Here is a 25002-nt window from a genome sequence, read left to right as displayed (position 1 = left end):
TATTTGCTCGTGACCAATGTCCACCAGCGTCCGCTCGACACCTCGAAGCAGATCGGCCTTTCTTTCCCGATCTCACTTGACCCGCTCCAGCCTCTTCTTCCTCATCTTCCGGTTTCTCCCGTTCCATTTCGTTTTTCTTTTGAAACACTAATTTTTACCTTTGAAGACAGTTATCTCAATTTCAAACTGTAACAATAATAGTATATGAAACTAAAAATGCTTCCAGTGGATGAAAACCCCAAAGATGGAAGTGATGAATCCGTAACACTCTATATATCACTCTACCCCACCGACATAACAATACTCATGCCAATCTGTCCACAATAAACGACTTGCCACAGAAGTGAGAGCTATGGTCCATCTACCATTACTGCACATGGCCCTGTATACTGGGTATGACTCGGTTTCCTGGGCCCTGGCGGGGAGAGGGGAGAGGTGTGGGCACCTTGCTAGTCCGGTCTGTTCTGAGCGGAGTTGGTGGTCCAGGGTACCGGGGTCCATCCCTGCGCAGGATCTTTCAGTCCCGTGACAGGTGATCCATGCGATGACAATTAAAACACCTCAGCAGGTAAGGTGTGTGCCTCCAAATTTCCAAATTTCCCTTCCCCCTCAAATTCAGAGTTTAGGGCATTCCTTGATGACCTACCGATGCCATCACTTTAGCTGTTGGGGCTTGGCTTCAGGTCTGCCATGGCCCTGATCTTGCCAATTGCAGGTCCACCATATCCCAGACCATTCTCTCCAGGCTTTCCCCCGCTCTCGGGTGATGCCTTCCCAAGACTCTCCATTGTTTGCAGAGGCAACCTGCCTCACTGTTACCGAATGGCACTTACGCCCCCATGCCAGAGGCTTTGTCGCCTCCCATTGGGCTGCGGTCTCAATCTGCGACTCAGGGTCGGCGGGTGACAAACAGCTGAGCCCTGAGGTCGGGGTCCACAAGGGCATGGATAAAGTGCTCCAGGGCCAGGCTTTCCTGGACAGAAGCTTTCATGACCACGTGTGTGATTCCCACTGCGTGGCGAATGTCATGTGCAAATATTAGTGGAGCTTTTGCTTTCGGCCTGCGATCAGAGCTTTAACAATCTCGCTCTGCTGTTCTACTCCAGATCTGTTTCTTTTAGAGCGAAATCGAGGTGTGCTAATGATGTAGCCCTGTCGGGGATGGTGGTTAAGATCCATGAGATGCCCCCCGCCTTAATCCGCACCCCACCTTTGGTCACGCACTCAAACTGGACCAGAAATGCCCTCGGATCGGTCAGCCCATCATACTCCACCCATGTTGCTTCGGCCTTCAACGGATTATTCAGGAGCCAAAAATGGAAAAAACGTAATAATGGTTGGGGCATGAGCCGTCGCAGGCAAACTGGATGCCTTTAAATGGCACCCATTTCATTCTCCCAACAGTCCTGCATTACAAGGCTGGTTTGCGCTTTAATAGAGAACATAAAGGACATATTTAAAGAAAAGCACATCGAGCAAAGCCAAATGTTTGGTGAGGGGAAAAAACATACCAGAAGGCAGGGACGACGAATCGTCTATCTATTACATACGCAACACATCTATTGCACAAATAGTATGTCACACTTATACTAAACAAATATGAAGAAATAACTGACATTATACTAAACATTATACAATTACAATGACATATGGGCTGGGTACAGCCCAAAGTACCCCGTGGGGGACCTCAATCCCTCTCGTCAAAAAATCAAGGTGGGGAACTCATCGAAGCAAGGTTGGAAATCACTCCATTTATGACGACAAAACATCTGATGCCCGACGTGGAGATCAGTTTCTGAGGTTTGGGACATGGAATGTAGGGACAATGACAGGGAGATCAGGAGAAGTGGTGGAATTATTGGTCAGAAGAAGAGTGGACATATGTTGTGTGCAGGAGACGAGATGGAAGGGAAGTGGTGTGAGAATGGTGAAGGGTAGGCAGGGACATAAATACAAGTTTGTGTGGCAAGGGTGCCTGGAGGGCGTGAATTGTGTTGGTGTCCTGTTTTCTGAGGAGTTTGTAGACAGTGTGGTGAGTGTGACTAGAGAGTGAAAGGTTGATGATGGTGAAAATGATTGGAAAGCTCTTGGAGAACGTCATCTCGGATATGCTCCGCAGGTCGGTTGGAGCGATGAAGAGAAAGACAGGTGCTGGTGTGCAATAGAGAAGCTGATGGAAAACGTGAAAGATGAGGAAGTTGTTGTGGTAGGAGGAGACCTAAATGGACATGTGGGAATAGGCCTCAAGCTGACACCGTGTATTGTTCAATCCCGTTCCGAGGTCAGAGAGACTAAAAAATAAGTACTGGTAATCTGAGTACGTGCCGAGTTGCAGTGCATACAAAAAGTTTAACTAACAGATCCTGCCAGTTTGAAAGTTTCCCACACGTTAATTTTGAACTATTTTGTCATGCATCAAAGGCACTAATTTTGAATCTAGGCCTATCAGAACACTCGCTTGGGTCACATGACATACAAAATGGCGGCACCCATGTCGCGCTGAATGTTTAGTCATGGCCTCGGGAAAATCGCGTTTAAAGTGCTTCATGCACTTTGAACACGTCGTGAATGACATAACTTCGCCGTTTACGCCTCTTAGATGGAGTAAATATCGTCAATGCCTGCAGACGTGGCTGCAATTGGATGGTGAGTGTCACAATCTTGCCAACAGACACCAGCATCTGGTCAACGTCGAGTTCACCAACATTCCTGCAGAGGCAGGATTTCACCCTACATGTTATCAACGCTTCATCAACAAGAGACGACTGATAGAACTGAGTTCAAAAAAATGTCAGAACAGGCAGCTGCAGCAGAGTTTAGAGAGTGAGGGATCGCTTCAGTGTTCAGGTTCAGTACACACAGGCCAGCAACATCAGTCTGCTGTACACAGGCCTAGTCCACGGAAAAGATTGAGATCACGTTCTGACCTGCATTCACCCAAACATGTCCTACAAGCAGTGTGCATTATTTGTAAGAAGGCAGACCGGTAGGTGAGAGTCTCTCATAAAACAACAAAGGATAGCTTGATGCAAGCTCAAACGTTAACAGCAGGTGAGTACATATTCAAAAAGAAATTGATAGAAGGCTGGAATTCCGAAATGAATGATCGGGGAAAATACAAACTGTGATATTCATTTGATCTATGTTTTCAGGGAAATTGCTGGAAGCCGCTACTCTCAAAAATGACAAAGGCATCCGATTGCACATCAGAGGGAAAGACTGCGTTGCCCTGGAAGTGAGATACCACAAAGTATGTTACAAAGATTACTGTAAAATTTTGTGGAAAACCCCGATGAAAGTGCAAAGCAGTACAGCTGAGAGGCAAGTTTCGAAACCACTGCCAAAGTGTGAAATATTTTTTTTGTTCCAGAACATGAATTGAAATTTGTGCAGCGATGTGTTTTTCTGGCTAATGTCCTGCTGGAAGAAATGTGTGCAACACTCCAGCACATGTGCCAGCCAAGTAATGATACCAGCATCATCTGCCAGATGGCTGAGCCAGCCATGTTCGCTGACCCTCTTCAGTGACTTTAACAATTTCCTGTTTTTTGAAGTTGACTCCACAGGGCCTAAGGCACAAGGTGATCCCTCCACATGGCCAGTTACTCCACATGAAGACATATGTCTGCATTTTACGTTTGCTTTCTAATTTCAGTGGTCTGCATGCAAAAGCCTATGCAGCATTTTGCAGTTTGGTCGTAGAAGAACAAGTGATCAAGAATCATGAAGTGATCCGGATGACGAAACTTGTCACTTTATTCATAAAATGTGTTGAAGCAGAGGGAGTTGGTATCACAGACTTCAGGTAGATAGATCATGATTTGATTAGCCTTCCTGCGTATTTTGTTTGTTGGATCAACAGGTGGTGTCCTTTGGTGGCCATGCTGAAAAAATGTCCTGATCCTTGGTTAGAAGTCGGTCTAATTGATGTCCCTTTCATGTCAGTGTATTCGGTGTTTTCTACAGGTCGGACAAGCTCAAGCGAAAGCTACAGCAAGACTACCCACAGCTTGTATTCCACCAGCCAAATAAGCGGACAAAAGGCAGCTGGTATTTGTGGACATCCTCTCGACCGGTACGGTTTTGGATCGCCTCGTGGACGTATCCCCAGGACAGTCAGACGGTTCATCCTCCGAAGCAGACTCCACGTTGATAGATGAAACCCTCGAGAAACCGTCAAGTCATTTACCCGAAGTAGACGAACTGAGGACTGTATATCAAGCGGCGCTCATCATCAAGAATGCGATTCAACAACCAACAACTGTGATGGACTGTCCATGGCCTCCTACTGCCAACGATCTGACGCTGTCCTCTGCGAAAGGTATTATTCCAATCGAATTGTATAACCTTCTTGCATGGATTGTTGGTGTGTCCGATGATCCCATAGCCACGAATTATGTTAAGGTAGACAATACTGCTGAGGTCAAATTGACATCAATCTGCCAGGATATCATTTACCTGGCTTCTAATCTAAGGCCCGGACACAGAGACCCAAATCCCTCGCACTAGGCATGACCATTCGTCATTTGACTGGTTCGTCTCGATTACTGTCTATCATCAATAAGCTTGGGCATAGTGCTTCAGTTGATACAATCATTGGGTTAGAAACTAGTCTGGCCGAACTTCGACTGGTGAATGAACATGACTCTGTTCCTCATGGCTTTGCAAAGAGCGTGCCCACTATTCTTGTATGGGACAACATTGATTTCGGGGAAGAGACACTTTCCGGGCGAGGTACTACCCATCATACCAACGGTATAATGGTACAAGCGCGCGTTAGTGAGGCCACCAGTCATTCTAGAAGGAAATCGTTGAAGAAAGGCTTACGGTCGCTGAAGCCTTCCATCGGTCAAATTGACGATGATGTAATATGTAAGTTCTAAGTTTATGTTCCAAGTTTATGGCATTTTCCATTCACTTTGTAATATTTTGACGTAAAGAATGCTACTTGAGCCCGTGGACATTCAGAATTTTCGCATACATCGAAGCCTGTCTCTTTGCGTATTGACACGACGGTGAATAAACTGTCATGCGATTTACTTCAGGTGTGTGCCTTATTATTATCTATGGATTGATACTTATTGTATCAATGGATTATCATGTATTCATCGGATTCATACCGCCGACCAAAATACCAAGCTTCCCTACTCTACATTGACTATGCTATCCCTGGTTATCAGGCCGTCCCCATATGCATCTGGAGGCATTTTTAGTGTCGCCCCCTTCATCCGTTGTTTTCCAGACAACCACGAAACGTCGTCAATAAGCAGTATCCCTTCCATATGCCAAGCTTACCCATTTTCGAGAGGATATCTCTGATGGTTTCGAAAATATTTTGGGTTAATTTCGGACAAATTCATTGAATTTTACAGTAGGTACGTACGACAAAAGTACATTTTTTACATTTCTGCTGTATGATGCGTGCGTAAGTAAGAGCCTTCAAAACTGACAGGGCCACAGAACCATGGGAGGGTCTATGCCTAGCATAAATTCCTCGGCTGAATTATATGTACTGATGGAGATAACCACGCCGCAAGGTCGGCACCGGAGCTAAAAATCCTCCTTTTTGACCCTACATGACATAGTTTGACGTGGTCGTTCACGGAAACTGGCAGGATTTCAGAGTTAAACTTTTAACACAAGGTCAGGCATGTTTTATACAATAAAACAATGCATAGAAATCGTAGTCCCACGAGTTTGGAACGAAACTCGTTTTTTGGCACTTTCAGGCCTCAGCTTGAGGCCTAGAAGGGGTATATACGGTTTTGAGGGAGTTCATAGGGGTTATGTATAGGGTGTGAGGAATGGAGAAGGTGAAAGGATTTTGGAGTTTGCTGATGGAGCTGGTTTGTTGATTTGTAATACTCAGTTCCAGAAAGAGGATGATAAGCTTGTTACATACACGTCAGGTGGGTCGACGACAACCGTTGACTACCTGTTGGTGCGTAGGCGAGATAGCGGGCACCTCCGGGACACAAAGGTGATCCCGGGGGAGGAGGCTGTTTCACAGCACCACTTGGTTGTCTGCGACATAAGGGTGAAAGGTGCGAGGAGAGCTCGGCGGGTGAAGTACCAACCGAGAATGAAGGTGTGGAGGTTGAAAGAGGTAACAGTAAGAGGGGCATTAAAGGAGAGGCTGAGTAGGGTGGAGGATGATGTGGTTGAGCTGGATAGTGGTTGGATGTCAATGAAAGGTAGTCTGTTTGGGAGCCGTTGGTGAGGTATGTGGATGGACAAAAGGACCACCGAGGCACTCGGAAACATGGTGGTGGGATGATGAAGTTGGAAAGAGGACTGATGAGAAGAGGAAGAGGTTCAAGGAGTGGCAGAAGGCGAAGGGTATGGGGGCAGAAAAGGCAGAGCATGAAAGTTATAAGGCAGCCAAGAAGGCTGCAAAGAAAGAGGTAGCAAAGGCGCAGGAGGCATTTAGGAAAATGTTCGGAGAACACTTGGATTCGGAAGAGGGTCAGAGAGCGGTATTCAGGATTGCAAAGCAGATAGCGAAAGAGAGGTGTGATGTGATGGGGGTGAGTTGCTTTAGGGATGAAGTGGGACAAATCGTTGTGGACTCAGATGGAATTAAAGGAAGATGGAAGAGATATATGGAAATACTGTTGAATGCAGAGAATGAATGGGATGGCAACATAGAGAGTAACCAAGTTTTAGGACCGGCAGAGAAGATAACCGAGAAGGAAGTTGAGGAAGCAATAAAAGCAATGAAGAGTAGAAAAGCAGGAGGGCCGACGGGAGTTGTGGGAGATAGGTTGAAGGCAGCAGGAAGTTGGGGTGTGAACGGCAGTGCACGCACACGAGTGTGTGTCGTTGGTTGTTATCTCCATTTGCAGGTTTCAGGAGGTCGAACGGAGTCCTCTGAGGATCCAAAGTATCCACCTCCATTTTGCTAAGGGATCACGGTTCATGGATCAAGCTGTTCAACTTTTTTAGAGTTTTGTTCCAAGAGCAATTTTTAGGATCTTCACCGATCCCCGGACTGCTTCCCGTTGTAGTTTGTTTGTGGTATTATTCCCAGGTACGGTTTTTTATTTTATTTCAGTGAGGTTCTTCTTTATCATTCCCGTGGCTCCAATTATCACCGGTACAATTGTGATGCTTTTCAACTTCCAAGATGTCTTGACCTCATTTGTGACGTCCTGGTATTTGTCCATTTTCATGATTTTTGCGTTGTTTTGGCCAAAATTGCTGGGTACTGATGTCTCAATCAACAATGCTATTTTTTAAATTTTTGTTGCTGAGTACAATGTTCGGACGCAATATTTGTTTTCTGTGTTCACGCTTGATGGAATCATCAGGTCGTAGATGAGCACGATGTCCTCATTTTCAATGATTGCCCTGGTTCATATTTCCTTGACTTTTCTGATACTGGGATGTTTAAATTTTTGCAGAGACGGCAATGAATCACTTTGCATACTTTGTTGTGCCATTGTGTGTAAAGTTGTTCTGATAATAGAAGATACCCCTCTTGGCACTGAACCACCCACCCCTCTTGGCACTTCATTGCCCAATGTGTAAATATGCAGTTACTCCTACTTTTCATTGAATCCTTTCAAGTTATGAAAAATTTGAGGTGTCATGGACGTTCCCACCGGAAAATACAGTAGATTCAGTTTGAACAAAGTACTGAGTTTTAACCCAATTTTGAGTTACTGTCTGACAAGAAGAATTACAAACGGGATATTTTTGTTGTCAATTTTGTACTTCAGCTATGCTGTCCAAACGTTTAACCCTTTCTGTGCTGTTGTCGTAGATTTGTCACAAGATAAACATTTTTGAAAACGTCTTTTTTTTGAAAACTATAACCAGCTCTCCAACGTTTTTGAAAACGACAAAAAAATGTTATTTTTCATGAAAATTTTGAAAAAAATAAAAATAAAAATGCAGCACACAAAGGGTTAATGAGTGTTATTGATGTGAAATCCTCCACAGACGACTGATTGGTTGGGAGTTTTATAGGTTTACAAGTTCGTATCTTGGTAGGTTTTATTTTTTGAGGAATGACATAAATTCATTTTTAAATTTTATATCACATTTCAAATTGGTCACTATTTATGCGATTATATCAAATTCATGAGCATGACAAAAATACAATCTTCTTCTTCACAGCATTTCAAAATAATTTTCCCAGAAAATGTTCCCCACCATCCCCCCCCCCCCCCCCCCCTCCGACACTTTGCAATAGTGATCAACGCCCCTAGTATCTGTACTTGTTTTTTTTCTTTTTCGTATACTAAGTCGAGGCTCGTGTAAAAGCTAAAAGGAATTTCTAATTTGTCCAGAATGCCGGAGATAGCTCACCTCCTCTTCGTGAAGGACACGGTTGGGTTTTTCAACGTTCACCATAGACGGGACACCCGCTTAATGACCGTTTATAGCTGGTTTTGAATTCGAACCTAGTCTCGACAGCTCAGAGGCGCCAATGTGCGTACGGTACAATACGTCGAGGTTATCTTGCTGGTAAAACTCCTCCGTTCTAAACATCCGCCATTTAAACCTCCAAAACAAATATTCAAACAGCGTGGATGTTGTTCAATTGTCTTGTTTTTATTTTGCTAACTATTAATATTATCGGGATGTGGGATTGGAAGTCGTGACCTCTTATTTCGGACTCTGATCCACTTCGCCGACATATCACTCAACTGTGTCCGTACGTATTATTAACATAACACTGATCTCTAAACTAACAGATCAGTGATTACTAACGACACGATTCCGGGAAACTGAGGGTGTATATAAAGACGTTCGTTGTTAACTTTTCCCTTTTTAACTTTTGTTTTTTGTTCGTTTAAGTTGTTAACTTTTTATTTATTTTGTATCTCTGCCGAAAAATATCAATAGTTTAAATACGGAATTGAAAGTACATGTTAAAAAAAAAGGAAAATAAAATAAAAATATGGAATTAATAAACGCAACGTCAAAGTCAGGATAAAGAGGAAATGACGTCATTGGGCCTAAAGCTCGCAGAATAATTGGGTTTTCGTTTTTCACTGAAGTTGCAATTTGCAGGTGATTCTGTGTTGAGGTGTGGATGGAGTTCTTGTGATCGGTAGTTATTAGCGAGTTCGGTTCGTTCGGGCTGGTTGTATTGTTTCTCTTTGACTTTGTCGGTGTTTCCACACAGCGCGGGCAATGCCAATGGTTACGGCATGTTTTACTTTTACTGACGGGCCTCGACTAGCGAGCCCGTCGAACACCATCGGCTGAGGTGATGCGTGATTCACAATTTTATGATATATTAGGCCGATTATAATAATTAATGCTGATTATAGTTATTGTGTGATTCCTTGAAAATTGTTTATTAATTTTTACTTCAACCACCAAAAGTGGACGGAGGTTATGTTTTCACCTCTGTCTGTCTGTCTGTCTGTCCGTTTGTTTGTGAACAAAATATCTCAAAAAGTTGTGGACGGATTCGGATGAAATTTGGCAGAGATGTGGCGTATGTGACACGGACGAAATGATTAGATTTTGTTGAAGATCCGGATCCGGCTACTAGAATTTTTAAGTGATTCTTCACCATTTGGATATAGGGACAAAAACGACACATACATAGCAAGATTGAAGATGTCTCAAAAAATTGTTGACGGATTTGGACGAAACGTGTTGGACAGGTTGTGTGTGTGACAAGGAAGAATCGGTTCGATTTCGATGAAGATGCGGATCCGGATCCAGCTCGTAGAATTTTTAAGTGATTCTTCCCCATTGAGTGCTATGGCCAACCAGGTGGAGGTATGTATGCTCTCTAGACTCTACTGAGTGTCGTTCTAGTTTTACCAATTTTTTCAGCACCCATTGAATAGGTCTGTGTTCAGTTCCTCTCTGCTTGGTTGGCGTGTCCAGCAAGGTTGCACTGACTACATATGCATACTGTGCATGTATATATATATATATATAGTTATGCGCCATCGATGGATTTGCGCTATCGACCGATCACGCTGCGCTATCAATGGATCCATCGGTCGTGCATGCATCGATCGATCACGCATAACAGTACCACTCTTGGCATTCCCCACAATTGATCATTAATTTGCCGTCATCTGAGTAGCGTGTATAATTTCTCCCCGTTACCTTTTCATTTCAACTTTTTGTCACAAATGTAAAGTCATATAAAAATGGTTTTAATTAGCGTATTAAAAAGACTATCTACTACAATATAATATAAGACAGCCGTTGGTCTGTCTGAGTCTCTGAGTCTGTGAGTCTGTCTGTCTGTGTTGCCATTTTTCTCAGAGATGGCTGAAAGGATCTTCTTCAAATTTCAGAGGTTTATCAGCGAGAGCCTGGGAGTGTTTTCGGCCAAAATAAAAAAAAATTTATAACTTCGTTTTTTTGGATTTTTAAAAGAATTGCTCTATAGTGCCTAAACCTTTTTTTATTAATGACAGTTATAATTATATACAAGTACACATTCAAATAAATACAAAATAATTTGCAAACATTTGAACACAAATAAATCAAACAATTCCGGAAGTGTACGAAGTTGGTAGTAAGGCTTCTTCTTCTTCCTGACCGTCATACTTAACTTAGAAACGTGATGAACGGCACATTCAGCAGCATATATTCAACAAAAAAGTGAAATGATTTGACATTTGTGATGAATTCTGATTTGGATGTATGCTTTTCCATTATATTTTCTCTCATTTCAAATATGTTAATGTTTCTTTTTAGCTTGAGCAACACCGGGTACTCTAGCTATAAACACTTATCTACTTTACTCCGGGTACAAATACAAATACAACTTTGTCTGGGGGGTAAGATAGGCTATGTGGCCGCGGCCTCATGCGGGGGTGTGGGAGACTGGGAGAGGGGCATAAATTCTCGATGTAAATGTGTACCGTGTAGCGCCACCTGGTGTTGGTGGCAGAGGGTATTACAATTTCCTTTTTTACCTGGGCAACACTGAGGTTAAAGCACTCTTTTCACGGGTAAATGTTTTGTCTCTCTCCACCTCTTCTTTTGTCTCTCCACACCTCTCCTTTTCTCTCTCTCTATACCTCTCCTCTCTCTCTCTCTACACCTCTCCTTCTCTCTCTCTCTACACCTCTCCTTTTTTCTCTCTCTCTCTCTCTCTCTCTGCACCTCTCCTTTTCTCTCTCTCTCTCTCTCTCTCTCTCTCTCTCTCTCTCTCTCTCTCTCTCAACACCTCTCCTTTTCTCTCCCCGTCTCAAGAACTGCCACTTCTGCACCTTCCTATCAGAATGGGTGGGAGGCTGATCACATGAGTGGGGGGTTTGCTCCACTGCCTACCAAAGTCACGAGCACCTCCACACCGAAATATATTCCTTGCACCACTTGGGCTGTATAATGTATATGAAAACTATTTTTCCTGGTGGACAAAAAATATGATTTATTAAAAACAGAAAACATTGCTCTGTAGTTATGCATACATGTGTCTATTGGTGTATTTGATTTGAAAGGATTTTTCATTGTTCTTCACTTCATGCTTGATGCTACCTTTTAGATTGTTCCATGTCCCTCGCATTTCCGTTGCTAAGGAAATGGCAGCTCGTTCTGAAAGATCCTTCTTTGCTGAGGAGTCTACAGCAGATGTTGGAATGTAAGCATCATTCATGTCTCTTTACACTTCAAGAACTGAGCACCTATATTTAGCTCTTCTGTTTACCATTTGGTCTTCTGCCAGTCACTCAACTGTCACTTTTGTGTGATTACTGGATATCCGGTCCATTTCTCTGCCTACAGACATGCATGCCTCCCACATACCGTTCATGCTATATTTGACTCCATTTCCCTTATTGGGTTTTTTTCTTTGTCAACTTATTGTTTTCATTATTTTGGCCATGCGCAGGTATTCCATGAATCCCCTGGGCAATGAAGAATCTGTATCACAAGAAGATGATGATAACCGTCAGCCAGACAATGACTCTATTATCATGCTTGTTGGACAAGTTCCTCGTACTTGGACAGAGAGGGAATTGAATGAACTGTTTGGTCCCTTTGGAGAGGTGTTCAAGATCAACGTTGTTAAAGACTGGACCCAAAAGCCCCCACAGAACCGAGGTAAATGCGGTCTACGTAATATGTGAACACAATGTTTTACAGTTGCATTTAATAATTACTAGCTGGAGTACCTGGCATTGCCGGGGGTGAGGGGGGTGAGGGGGAGGAGTGGGAGGGAGGAGGCAGGAGAGGGAGTGGAAGGGGGAGGGGTGTGAGAAGTGAGGGATGAAGGAGGGGAAAGATATACTACATCTACATCTTTTTTGGGGGGGGGGGGGGGTGCGGTGGCTTTGACAGGCCCCTCCGTTTTGGTGGAGGGGAGATGAGAAGGAGAAAAAATTACCTGTGCAAAGAGTGCTATAACCTCAGTGTTTCCCAGGTCAAAAAAAAAAAGAAATAGTAATACCCTCCAACCTCAGGGTATTACTATTTCCTTTTCTTTGCTGAGGAGTGCCCAGGAAAAAAAAAGGAAATTGTAATACCTTCTGCCACCAACACCAGGTGGCGCTACACAGTACACATTTACATAGATAATTGACGCCCCTCTCCCAGTCCCCCACTTCCCCCGCATGAGGCCTATTTTACCCCCCAGACAAAGTTGTATTTGTATTTGTACCCCGAGTAAAGTAGATAAGTGTTTATAGCTAGAGTACCCGGTGTTGCTCAAGCGAAAAAGAAACAACATATTTGAAATGAGAAAATATAATGTAAAAGCAATTACATCCAAATCAGAATTCATCACAAATGTCAAATCACCATTTCACGTTTTTGTTGAATATATGCTGCTGAATGTGCCGTTCATCACGTTTCTGAGTTGAGTATGATGACGTTCAGCAAGAAGAAGCCTTACTACCAACTTCGTACACTTCTGGAATTGTTTGATGATTTATTTGTTATTTGTGTTCAAATTTTTGCAAATTGTTTTGTATTTATTTATGTGAATGTGTACTTGTATATAATTATAACTGTCATTAATCAAAAAGGTTTTGGCACTATAGAGCCATTTCAAAAAAAAAAAACCCAAAAAACGAACATAAATTTTTTTTTTTGGCTTTAAACACTCCCAGGCACTCACTTATGAACCTCTGACAAATTTGATGAAGATCCATTCAGCCATCTCTGAGAAAAATGGCAGCACAGACAGACAGACCAACGGCTCTCTTGTATAGTCGATTTATTTTAAGTGTGTGAGGAAAACCTTTTGTGCAAGGGAAGGTTTTGAGAAAGTATCAACGTCAGGGTTCCCACAATCCTTGAAACTCCTTGAATTGCCTGGATAAATGAAAAAGCCTTTTCCAGTACTGTGAGTCCGAGGTTTACGAACACCATATGTTCCTGAAAATGTCTGTAAAGCACGCAATGTTATCAGGAAGTTTAAAGGGCCACAGACACAGAAAATCATGTTTGGTTTAATCAATAGATATTGCTTCACTTAACACTTAATCGTCCTTTTTTTTGAATAAATATCACTCGATTGGCCGACATCACTCGACTATCAGCAACAAAAATTCCCTCTGACATAGCCAGTCACATGAGCAATCAAATCACCGTTTTTTTGGGTGGCGGGGGCCAATCGAGTGTTTTTTTTGTTTTTTAAAGGACGATTAAGTGTTAAGTGAAGCAATATCTATAAATTAAACCAAACATGATTTTCTGTGTCTGGTCTGTGGCCCTTTAAGGCCTATGGCATTTTAGCCAACCTCCCTGGACGTGGCCGCAAGAGAAAACCTGATCGAAGATTGCAGTGAAGGATTGTTTGAATTGTGGAGAAAGCACCTGGATCAACTGCCAAACAGATCCAAGCTGACCTTCAAACACGAGGTACGACAGTTTCAACTTGCACCATCCGTCGCCAACTCTATGAAAGGGGGTTATATGGTAGGAGACCCATGAGGACCCCACTGCTGAGAGAGAGAGAGACACAAGAAAGCCTTACTGGAGTTTGCTAAAACACACCTGAACAAGCCAAAATCCTTCTGGGAGAATGTCCTATGGACAGACAAGACCAAATTAGAGCTTTTTGGTAAAGCACATCATCTCTATGTTTACAGAAAACAAAATGAAGCCTTCAACGAAAAGAACACCTTCCCTACGGTCAAACATGGATGAGGTTCAGTGATGTTTTGGGGTTGCTGTGCTGCCTCTGGCACTGGGTGCCTTGAATGTGTGCATGGAATCATGAAATCAGGAGATTACCAAGGCATTTTGGAGCGCAATGTTCAATCCAGTGTCAGAAAGCTGGGTCTCCGTCGAAGGTCATGGATCTTGCAGCAGGACAATGACCCCAAACACACTTCAAAAAGCATCCAGGAATGGTTCAAGACAAAACGCTGGACAATGACCCCAAGCATACTTCAAAAAGCATCCAGGAATGGTTCAAAACAAAACGCTAGACTGTTCTGAATTGGCCATCAATGAGTCCAGATATAAATTCCATTCAACACCTGTGGGGAGATCTAAAAACAGTAGTTGGGAGAAGGCACCCTTCAAATCTGGGAGAACTGGAGCAGTTTACACAAGAAGAGTGGGTTAAACTGCCAGTAGAGAGGTGCAGGAAGCTCATTCATGGCTGTAGGAAGCTCATTCATGGCTATAGGAAGCGCTTGACTGCAGATATTTTGTCCAAAGGTTGTGCGACCAAATATTAAGTCTAGGGTGTCAATAATTTTGTCAATGCCATTTCTTTTAATTTCCTGATTTAAAAGGATATACAGTGGAACCTTGACTTACGAGTTTAATTCGTTCCGTGACCGAGCTCGTAACTCAAATTGCTCGTATCTCAAATCAAATTTCCCCATTGAAATGCATTGAAATGCTATTAATCCGTTCCAGCCCCCAAAAAACCACACCAATTTTTTTTGTTACGTGTTTTTAAATAAGAAAAATGTACTTTATAAATAACAAATAATGTATAAACAAGCACGACCTCGTATATACTGTACATAATAAAAGACAATGTAAAGAAATAAACTGGTTTTATTAAGTGTATTTACCTTGAAGATCAGACGAAGATGCTGGCGGAGGTGGAGGGGATAACTTTTGCCTTTTTCGCCACACTTTCCTCGCTTTCACTTGCAGGGCGTTTAAAGAAAAACCTGTCCAACGAGGTTTGTTTCTTCCTCCCTTTCAAAATGTTTCGAAAATGAGTGAGGCAAGTGTCGTTACACAGCGCCAACGCCAAAATAACCGAAATGCGAAAACTAAAATGCAGCGCTATACGATAGAGATACTGTACGTGCACGGCAGGCAAGATAACCACGTGACCAGAACCCACCTGGCGGCAAAACTCAAAATAACCGAAATGCGAAAACTAAAATGCAGCGCTATACGATAGAGATACTGTACGTGCACGGCAGGCAAGATAACCACGTGACCAGAACCCACCTGGCGGCAAAACTCAAAATAACCGAAATGCGAAAACTAAAATGCAGCGCTATACGATAGAGATACTGTACGTGCACGGCAGGCAAGATAACCACGTGACCAGAACCCACCTGGCGGCAAAACTCAAAATAACCGAAATGCGAAAACTAAAATGCAGCGCTATACGATAGAGATACTGTACGTGCACGGCAGGCAAGATAACCACGTGACCAGAACCCACCTGGCGGCAAAACTCAAAATAACCGAAATGCGAAAACTAAAATGCAGCGCTATACGACAAAGATACTGTACTTGAACGGCAAGATAACCACGTGACCGGGTGGCGAAAGCTCGTAACTCGGATCTCGGCTCGCATCTCAAAGCAATAAACCGCCGGAGCGACGGCTCGTATCTCGAAAAACTCGTAAGTTGGGGCACTCGTAAGTCAAGGTTCCACTGTATTAAGTTCTGAATCAAAACAAAGGTTCTGTAATATTAATAGTGAAATAAAGAATTGTGGAGAGCAAATGCTTTTGTCAATTTCAACTTATTTTTCGAGAAAATTGAGAGTTATTTGAAAAATGTGCAAGGGTGCCAATATGTTTTGCCAGGACTGAATGTCGAGTTCAAAGTATTCAAAGAACTACTCAAAAACAAATGGCCTCTAAGGCCTTAAACTAACTATTGCCTCCTACACCACGAAACATACCAGTATAAATTTTTGTCTTGCTCTTTTTATGAGCTATGACATCCTTATTATCATCATTGTCTGTTTGGAGTGACTTGTATCCAATCTGTCTTTCACCACCCACTAGGTTGCTGCTTTGTCACCTTCTACACTCGCAAGGCTGCAATTGAGGCACAGAATGCCCTTCACAATATTAAAATATTGCCTGGGGTACGGATAATTGAGAGGCTTGCACAGTTTACATTTTCGTGCTTTTTGGCTGTGCTGTGCATTTTGAACACAATTTGGAGGTTCTACTTCATTATTTGTTACCTTTCGTGCACTGTATTTTGACTAATGGTATGATATGTTGCGTCCATCTCCTCAGATGTATCAACCAATCCAGATGAGGCCAGCAGATAATGAGCGTAGCACAGGTGAGTTGACCCTGCTTTCTGCAATTGCTCTCGTTTCTCTATTATTATGCTAAGATCTGCTTTTTTTTCGTAGGCCCATGCTCTTGATGCCAAAATTTGCATTCGTGATGTGGGATTTTTCTCTCAAATTTCCACAGTGGAGGAACGAAAGGTGTTTGTTGGGATGTTGTCAAAGGACATTAATGATGACAACCTTCGAAGAATGTTCGTGCCCTTTGGTGTTGTTGAGGATTGCAAAATACTCAGGGGACCTGATGGCGAAAGCAAAGGTACAGAAAAAGACAGTTATGAAGTTGGGGCCAGTAATTGTTTCCATATTGAACTTTGTTGTTTTTGTTGTTGTTGTTTTGCTTTTTTTCCTCCGAGTATGTTATCATGGTGTAATCGCCACCCCCCTTACTTTTTTTCCCTCCATGTTAACTGCTGAGTGGATTAATCTGTACTTGCAGCATGCGCATTTCTGACATTCAGCAACAAAACTTCTGCACACAAAGCTATCAAAATGATGCACAGATCTAAAACCATGGAGGTGAGGCTTTGGCACAACGTGCGATAAATAGAAGTTTGCAGATCGAATCCTGTTGTCCAAATGCATACTGTCGTCATTTTGCTCTGTAGAATTGTTCTCGACGCTTGGTTGTAAAGTTTGCACACACAACCAAAGAAAGAGAGCTGAAACGTTTCGAGAACAGTCTGGCAGGTCTGCAACAATCGAACCCTGGTATTTATTTGTCATTTAGTCCTCTTTATTTGTCCAATACCGGTTTCACCAGAGGGGATGATAGGTTTGCTCTCCTGTCTGTCTGGCCTTCTATCCCACCTGTGCTTTTCCAGACTTTCCGCCTTTACCCTTTAACATATTCAACTGAAACTTGGTACATCAGTTGTGAATCCTTGTCGCATCACTTGTGACAAAGCAACAGTTGTGAATGTAGCTGAATTGGCCTGCAGTCAAATGCAATGATTTCTGGTGTCATCCCTGGTCTGGAAATGAGTGGGGGTGGTTTGGGGGGTTGGGAGGAATTGTACTGACCTGTATATAATTTTACCCACTGTTCCACAGGTTCGATGCAATCTATGTCTGGCTACTCTGGCAACTCTTCATCAGGTGGAATGCATTGCCTACCAGGTCTAGGTTCTGGACCCTCAAACTGTGGTGATTACTCCCATTATAATGGTATGTATTCAACAGTTTGATTACATCAGTGATTACTCTTCAAATTCAAAACCTTTTAAATCAAAAGCATTGGGATTTATGGAATAGGAAACTTGATCCTATCATCCTTGTTATTACCTCTGCCACTCAGGGTGGACGGAGGTTACGTTTTCACCCCTGTCTGTTTGTTTGTCTGTGAAAAGGATATCCCAAAAAGTTGTGGACAGATTCAAACGAAATTTGGCGCAGAGGTAGTGTATGTGACAAGGACAAGATGATTAGATTTTGGTGAAGATCTGGATCCGAGAATTTTCCAAGTGATTCTTCACCATTGAGTGATAGATAGCGCTAAAAACCATATACAGTATAGCACGATATCTCAAAAATTTATGGATGGATATAGACAAAATGTGATGGACAGGTTGGGAGTGTAACAAGGACGAATATATTCGATTTTGGTGAAGGTCTGAATCTGGATCCAGATACGAGAATTTTTTTAATTATTAAAGTTATTCTTCACCATTGAAAGATGGGGATAAAGTGTGTGTGTGTGTGTGTGTGTGTGTGTGTGTGTGTGTGTGTGTGTGTGTGTGTGTGTGTGTGTGTGTGTGTGTGTGTGTGTGTGTGTGAGTGTTGTGAGAACCCACACTCTTGTAAATATGACATTATTAAAGAATAAAGGGTTAAAGGTAGCACCCCCTAGTTAGGCCACAAGCAACACGTAGGTCACCATAAGACTTCAGTTATTTCATTAGTATGTGTATAGGTAAGGCCATGTTTCCAATAGTTTAACCTGCGTTGTGTCAATCAAATAAGGAGTAGGTCCCCATTCCATTCATTTTGCAAGCCTCCCTCTCCAAGCAACGCCATTAAGCGCGCCCTCCAGTCTGCCCCATGGCCCTCCCAAATTGTTACGCGCCTTGCCAGCAGCGTTCGCAGCCTCGCTGGGCTTCCGCCCAAACGCCGCCATAAGCCACGAGGTGAGGCCCGAGAAAGGGGGCGGAGCACCAGGAAGAAGGTGTGGCCACGTCAACTCACCATCAGGGCGTGGCCGGTAAGCGATGCCCAGCCAACCAGGGCTGAGGTAGGATCGCCTGATAGGCATGGTTTTTGGGCTCGCGTAGCGATCGCTGCTTGACTTATAAAAGCGCGAACGCAAACCCCTTTCAGAGGACTCTTGCGAAGCACTCGAGTGGAACGTTGGCATTTGAGAAGGACTAATGCGCTTGATTGGTTGTGACAGGACTTACCAGAGGACTCTTGTTGGAAGCGCGCTTGGTAAAAGAACTCGTGGTTATATGCGCTTTGCGAAAGGACTTGCTCGCTGGCGCTGATTTGAGAAGGCTTATTGGGGAGAGCGCACATTTCATAGGACTGCAAGGAAGCGCGCTGATGAGAGAACTGTCCAGGACTACTGTGATTAAAGAAGGCTCGCTGGCGTTGGGAGTTAAAGGGAGGACTTTGGAGAGGGGGCGTTTGGCACGAGTGTGCACGTATTACATACGCCGCTAGGACACCAGCCTTCCCCCCGTTATATAATTGTCCATTCGCGTTCCACTACAGGCGAAGCCGCCTGCCGGGTTTCGTCCGTTGGACCGGAGCCGGGCTGGAGCCTGGACGCGTTGATGACCATCAACCATCTACAATCCCCGTGTGAGTGTCTGAGACGGGCCCGTTTGTCCTGGGGTATTAAGAGTAAGACTGTTTAAGGCTGCCCTGTGTGCTTCTTCTTCCTCTTCCTATCCTGTACATTTCTTTCGTTTCCTCTTCTCTTTCTTTGTACATAATTAATAAACCAATCTTTGTTCTTCCTATTTTCTGGGTTTCCTCTTATCCGATCGCATCCGTCTTTTCTCTCATTGGGTAAACGTGGCACGATCGGAACTGCCATAATCGGGTCGAGTCAATTGTTAACAGCTCGGATCGCGGATTGCTATCCGTTCGGCATTTTCCATCATATCCGTGGTTCGAGCGGGAGTTATTCCCTCGTTTCCGGCCGGTGTTAGTAATTAGGTAGTAGTGAACCCCTAGGCCTAACCCTACCTAACGCCGCGCCGGGAAGGACGTTATAACTTCCAGGACTCGCGTCGGCAAGATAAAAGGACAAGGGGATTAACCCCCCCTTGATAAGGGGAGAGCCGACGTTAGAGGTCCGCAACAATATATTGTTATGTCTGGGCGTAGCGCAATATCTAGAGCCAGATAGATCTGTTTAGGTAGGTATTCGACTGTCGCGATAGGGAATCTACCTTGTAATTTCTGTTGGTCCGATTTGTCGGGTAAGAGTATACCTGTGAACATATCAGGATGTTCGAGTGTTAGATAGAGTAGGGATTAAAGATAACAGCCCCTGTGTGTCAAACCTGGGTGCCAAACCTTTGTCCCTTATGGCAATGCACACCAACATAGACATTTAGACAGGCACTTAGCGCAACATTAAATAATTCCCTTCCCTGACAAGGACTTCGGAAGAGAACAGGCAAAAGGAAACCAGGCCGGGACACCGCCGATGATAGCCGCCGCCAGTTACACCTCCGACAGGCCGAGCCACATCGAGTGCCACGCGCTATGACCACGCTACAGGGAACGAGCGATGGGCAGCGCGGTAGGTGCAGACCTCCAGCCAACGAGCACGAGAGGCGCGAAGATGGAAGGTCCGGTGGAAGGCGCTGATTGGGTGGTGCGCCAAGACTGACGTCACCGGGGAGCTTTTTTAAGGGTGCCCCAAACACCATTTGTTCTTCTCCTCTCTTCGTGCTTGGACATCATTCGCTCTTCTTGCTCGCTCTTGGAGATCCAGCAGTTCGTCTTGCACGTCCTTCCCTGGCTGTCATGTGCGATCGGTGCTTCTGAAGCTTGGAGTGGTGTACGGACCTCGTGGGCGTTGGCTCGCCATCTGCGGGTGCTTGGAGCGGTGCTCGGTGCTGTGGTGCTGGAGCGAGGGACCTCGTGAGTGCAGCGGGGCCGTGTTACACTGCAAGCCTACGGACAGATAAGACTGCACACTACATTACATTTACATTACATAACGAACGTTTTTCTTTTGGTTATTCATTTTCCTGTGTGGCGTATTTTGAAGGCTGGTGTGTGGGATCCCAATTTAGGACTTTGATTTAGTATCGCGTTTTCCTGTCCCTACCTTTTATTACAATAAACCCTTGTATTATTTTCCATTCCCCACAAATCTTGTGTCCGGTTGAGTTCGTTCGCCTTCCACAGTTACGCGCTCCCGCTTCTTCCTCTTCACTTCTTCCTCCCCGCGTTTCATAGCAAAATCCGTGTTGGTCGTCGCCTCAATTAAATCCGTTCTGGTCTTCCGCGGTCCCTGATGTTAACCGGAGCGATTCGCACGACAATATATATATATTGTCTTTACTACTACTAGGGCATGCCCGTACTATATATATATCTAAAATTATATCCCCCCCCTCTATTTACATGAAATGGTTTGGTCCAAAGCGAACGGCTTGCGAGTACGGTGACAATCCCCCCCCTCTATTTACATGAAATGGTTTGGTCCAAAGCGAACGGCTTGCGAGTACGGTGACAATCCCCCCCCCCTCTATTTACATGAAATGGTTTGGTCCAAAGCGAACGGCTTGCGGAGTTTGGTAAAGAAATCGCCATAGCGTGCACAAACGCGCAGGAAAGCGAAAGAATCGCAAATTAGTTTTAATTAGTTTTAAAACATAGTTTAACGCCAACATAGTTTGCCAACGTGAAATAAATGAATACGCTCTCAAATGTGCCGTCCGAGGCAGAGTCTGTTCGCCACGTTCGGCACACGTGATAGCTCGCTGCTCTCTGATTGGTTGAATCGTTTTTTGGACATAGCTCGCTAACTACTTGTCCGATTAATATGAAACCTTGAAAAGGCACATCCTCGGGTCCCCAGCAATATACCTGGCAAGTTTCAAGTATATCGGACCCGTGGTTGTCGAGAAACAGCGGTCACAGACAGACACACGGACATACACACAGAGATTACTGGAATTATAGATAGATAATATATACAGTCACGTGAAAAAGTAAGTACACCCCATGTAAAGTTTTGACTTTTTCAACATATTTCAACATACAGCTATTTGATCTTCATTTCAACAATATTGATAGATAAAGGTGATATAATATAACAAATATCATGAAACATTTACATTTTGTATTCCATTGTATAATTTAAATAAACATAAATGCAAATTTCGCATGTGGAAAAAGTAAGTACACCCCTCCATTTATCACTACTTCAAATACCTAAAATTAGAATCAGGTGCACCAGCTCAGGTGCAAATGATTAGAACATCGTTAGAGAGGATCTTGGAGGAACCCGTCTTATTTAAACCTCAGACATTTAGTTTGGTTTGCTCTTTGTTGTTGAAGTGTGCGGCGCCACCATGCCTAGATCAAAAGAGCTCTCTGAGGCCTTCAGAAAGAAGGTTATAGATTCCTACGAGTCTGGGAAGGGATTTAAAAAAAAAAAAAAATTTGAAATCAATCATTCGACTGTCCGGAAGATCATCTACAAGTGGAGAAGATTCCAAACAACTGCCAACTTGTTCAGGCCGGGCCGCCCCAGCAAGTTCAGCCCGAGAGCAGACCGCAAGATGCTGAAAGAATTCTCTAAGATCCCTAGAATGTCATCACGGGACCTACAGGTAGCTCTTGCCACTGTTGATGTCAAAGTGCACGAGTCTACCATTAGAAAAAGGCTGGACAACTTTGATCTACATGGGAGGTGTGCCAGGATGAAACCTTTGCTGTCCAGAAAGAACATCAGGGCAAGACTAAAGTTTGCCAATGAACACCTAGGCAAAGACCAGCACTTCTGGAACAATGTGCTCTGGACAGATGAGTCAAAGGTAGAGCTATTTGGTCACAGTACCTAAAGACATGTTTGGTGAAAACCAGACAGCATTTGACCCCAACAACCTGATACCAACTGTAAAGCATTGTGGTGGAAATATTATGGTTTGGGGCAGCTTTGCTGCATCAGGGCCTGGGCAGCTCACCATCATATAATCCACTATGAATTCTTCATTGTACTAGAGGGTGCTTGAAGATAATGTGAGGCCATCTGTCGGAAAGTTTAAGCTCAACCGAAGGTGGACCTTGCAACATGACAATGACTCTAAACATACCAGTAAATCCACCAAGGAATGGCTGAAAAGAAAGAAATGGAGGGTTCTGGAATGGCCAAGTCAAAGCCCGGATCTAAATCCCATCGAGATGTTGTGGGGGGATTTGAAACGAGCTGTGCATGCAAGAAACCCCTCAAACATCGCACAGCTGAAAGAATTCTGCATGGAGGAGTGGCAGAAATTTCTCCCAGTCGATGTCAGAGACTGGTAGACAGTTATAAGAAACGCCTACTTGAGGTTGTTTCTGCCAAAGGGGGCAATACCACCTATGAGAGCCAAGGGTGTACTTACTTTTTCCACTTGCGAAATTTGCATTTATGTTTATTTAAATTATACAATGGACTACAAAATGTTAATGTTTCATGATATTTGTTATATTATATCACCTTTATCTATCAATATTGTTGAAATGAAGATCAAATAGCTGTATGTTGAAATATGTTGAAAAAATCAAAACTTTACATGGGGTGTACTTACTTTTTCACATGACTGTATGTGTCACATTTAAAAGTAAGGTTAATTTTGTATGTCCGGCTCTACCGGTCGTTCCATTGGAGGTTTCGACTCGGGGCGAATCTGACGAGAAAGGGGTGTAGTGTTGCGGTTTTGGAATAAAGGTTAATTCCCCCTCTTAGTTAGTTGCACCACAACATGAAGCCTAGCGATAGTTCAGTTATTTCTTAGTAAATGTAAGCGTAGTCCTTTCCTGTGTTTAGTTTTGCGTTGAGTAGGCCAGTGAGCTTAGGTGTTCTTTTGGCGCTTTGCTTTGGTGCTTTTGGTTTGGGCTGGAAATGCCACGCGGTAGGCCTTCAACAAGTCTGGCAAGGCCGAAGGGACGAGCTGCAAGGGGAGTGTCCGGTAAGCAACGAGCCGCCAATCAGGGCTTGAGGGGAGTGGCTTACCACTGCGGCAGGAGGCGGGGCTTGGAACATTCGGGTAAGATCGGGGAGGTGCCATGTAAGGCCCTGCCCCGAGCCCATTAAGAAGAAGAGCAGCAGAACGCGCGTGAGTCAGAACGCACGAGAGACAGAATGCACGAGAGGAGAGAGCTGTGAGTTCTTGGGCGGCAGAACGGGTGAGATCAAGAACGAGAGAGATCAAGAACGAGAGACGAGGAGTGAAAGTCACCCAGCCCTGAACAAGCCGAAGTGCTTAAATTGACTGTTGTAATGGATCGCTGTACCCGAACTCGCCCCGTGCCCTGTACCCTGCTCTCTGCCGCTGTATTAATCGCGCGCTCGAGAGGACGACCCGCGCCTGGCCGCAGACGCGCGATCTCCTCCTGCCTGCATTTCTCCTACATACGTGCCGTGACAGCCAGAGGGCTACACCAGCTGTCCGGGAGCGACCGGCAGCAAGGCGCGTTTGGCGTGCGAACCTGCTCTTCTTCCATTTCCCCGTGTGAGTGATTGGGCCCATGTCTGGGAAATAAGTTAAACTGGTTAAGCTTCTGCTCTGTGTCCCCCTTTCCTTCATCATTACCATTGTACATAATAGTGTAAATAAATCGTGATCTTCCTCTGATTTGACCGTCCTGTCCCTTCCATCCATTGGATTCGCATGGTACGAATAAAACCGCTCGAATCGGGTTCCAATAAAAGTAACAGCACGAGTCACGTGATACGCATTCCGCTCGGGCGTACTCGATTAAGCGTGGCTCGTGCGAGGCTCGATCCCCGCTTTCATGGCAGTGTGGGTACTAAAGGTACGTGCGAATTTGTCCCGATACCCTATTTCACGTTTGCCCGGAAGTGGCGATTCGGTCTCGCGGACCCCAAGACCCAGGGGGAAAAAGGGGTTTAATCCCCCCATTGTAACGGGAACGGGCTTTGGGAGATCCGCAACTATACATATATATTTATATATATATATATATACATACACATATATATATATATACATACATATATATACATACACATATATACATACACATATATATATATACATACATATACACGAGCCGAAAGCACCCAGCGTTGCTAAACAAAGCTATATATATATATATCTATCTATAATTCCATTAATCTCTGTGTGTATGTGTGTTTGTATGTGTGTATGTGTGTATGTGTTTATGTTTGTCTGTGACAGCTGTTTCTCGACAACTACCGGTCCGATATACTTTAAACTTGCCAGGTATATTGCTGGGGACCCGAGGATGTGCCTTTTCAAGGTTTCATATTAATCGGAGAAGTAGTTACCGAGCTATGGCGATTTCTTTACCAAACACTGCAAGCCGTTCGCTTTGGACCAAACCATTGCATGTAAATA

At 44.0% G+C, this 25002-nt stretch overlaps 1 protein-coding gene across 18 annotated transcripts in view; it reads left to right on the top strand.

Annotated features, from left to right (window-relative positions):
* Positions 1–699: 699 nt before the first annotated feature.
* Positions 700–25002, top strand: part of LOC137418735 (CUGBP Elav-like family member 1) — a 68418-nt gene continuing 44115 nt past the window's right edge. For 2 of the 18 annotated variants that reach the window (XM_078771875.1, XM_078771874.1), the window contains exons 1-10: positions 714–4321; positions 11477–11572; positions 11822–12033; positions 16152–16234; positions 16392–16440; positions 16578–16709; positions 16890–16969; positions 17059–17161; positions 17504–17617; positions 19160–19249. In XM_078771875.1, the coding sequence (XP_078628001.1) occupies positions 4278–4321; positions 11477–11572; positions 11822–12033; positions 16152–16234; positions 16392–16440; positions 16578–16709; positions 16890–16969; positions 17059–17161; positions 17504–17617; positions 19160–19249 (1003 nt within the window). In that variant the 5' untranslated portion in view covers positions 714–4277. Of the gene's footprint in view, positions 4322–8937; positions 9221–9626; positions 9745–11476; positions 11573–11821; positions 12034–16151; positions 16235–16391; positions 16441–16577; positions 16710–16889; positions 16970–17058; positions 17162–17503; positions 17618–19159; positions 19250–25002 lie in introns of those variants that run through there. The other 16 variants (XM_078771888.1, XM_078771889.1, XM_078771873.1 and 13 more) reach the window with 15 other exon arrangements.

Source organism: Myxine glutinosa, chromosome 2, assembly GCF_964187855.1.
Source record: "Myxine glutinosa chromosome 2, kmMyxGlut1.1, whole genome shotgun sequence".
In the NCBI taxonomy this organism is placed as follows: Eukaryota; Metazoa; Chordata; class Myxini; order Myxiniformes; family Myxinidae; genus Myxine; species Myxine glutinosa.
Note: the sequence above shows the minus strand (reverse complement) of the source record. Positions and strands in the feature narration are given on the sequence as shown.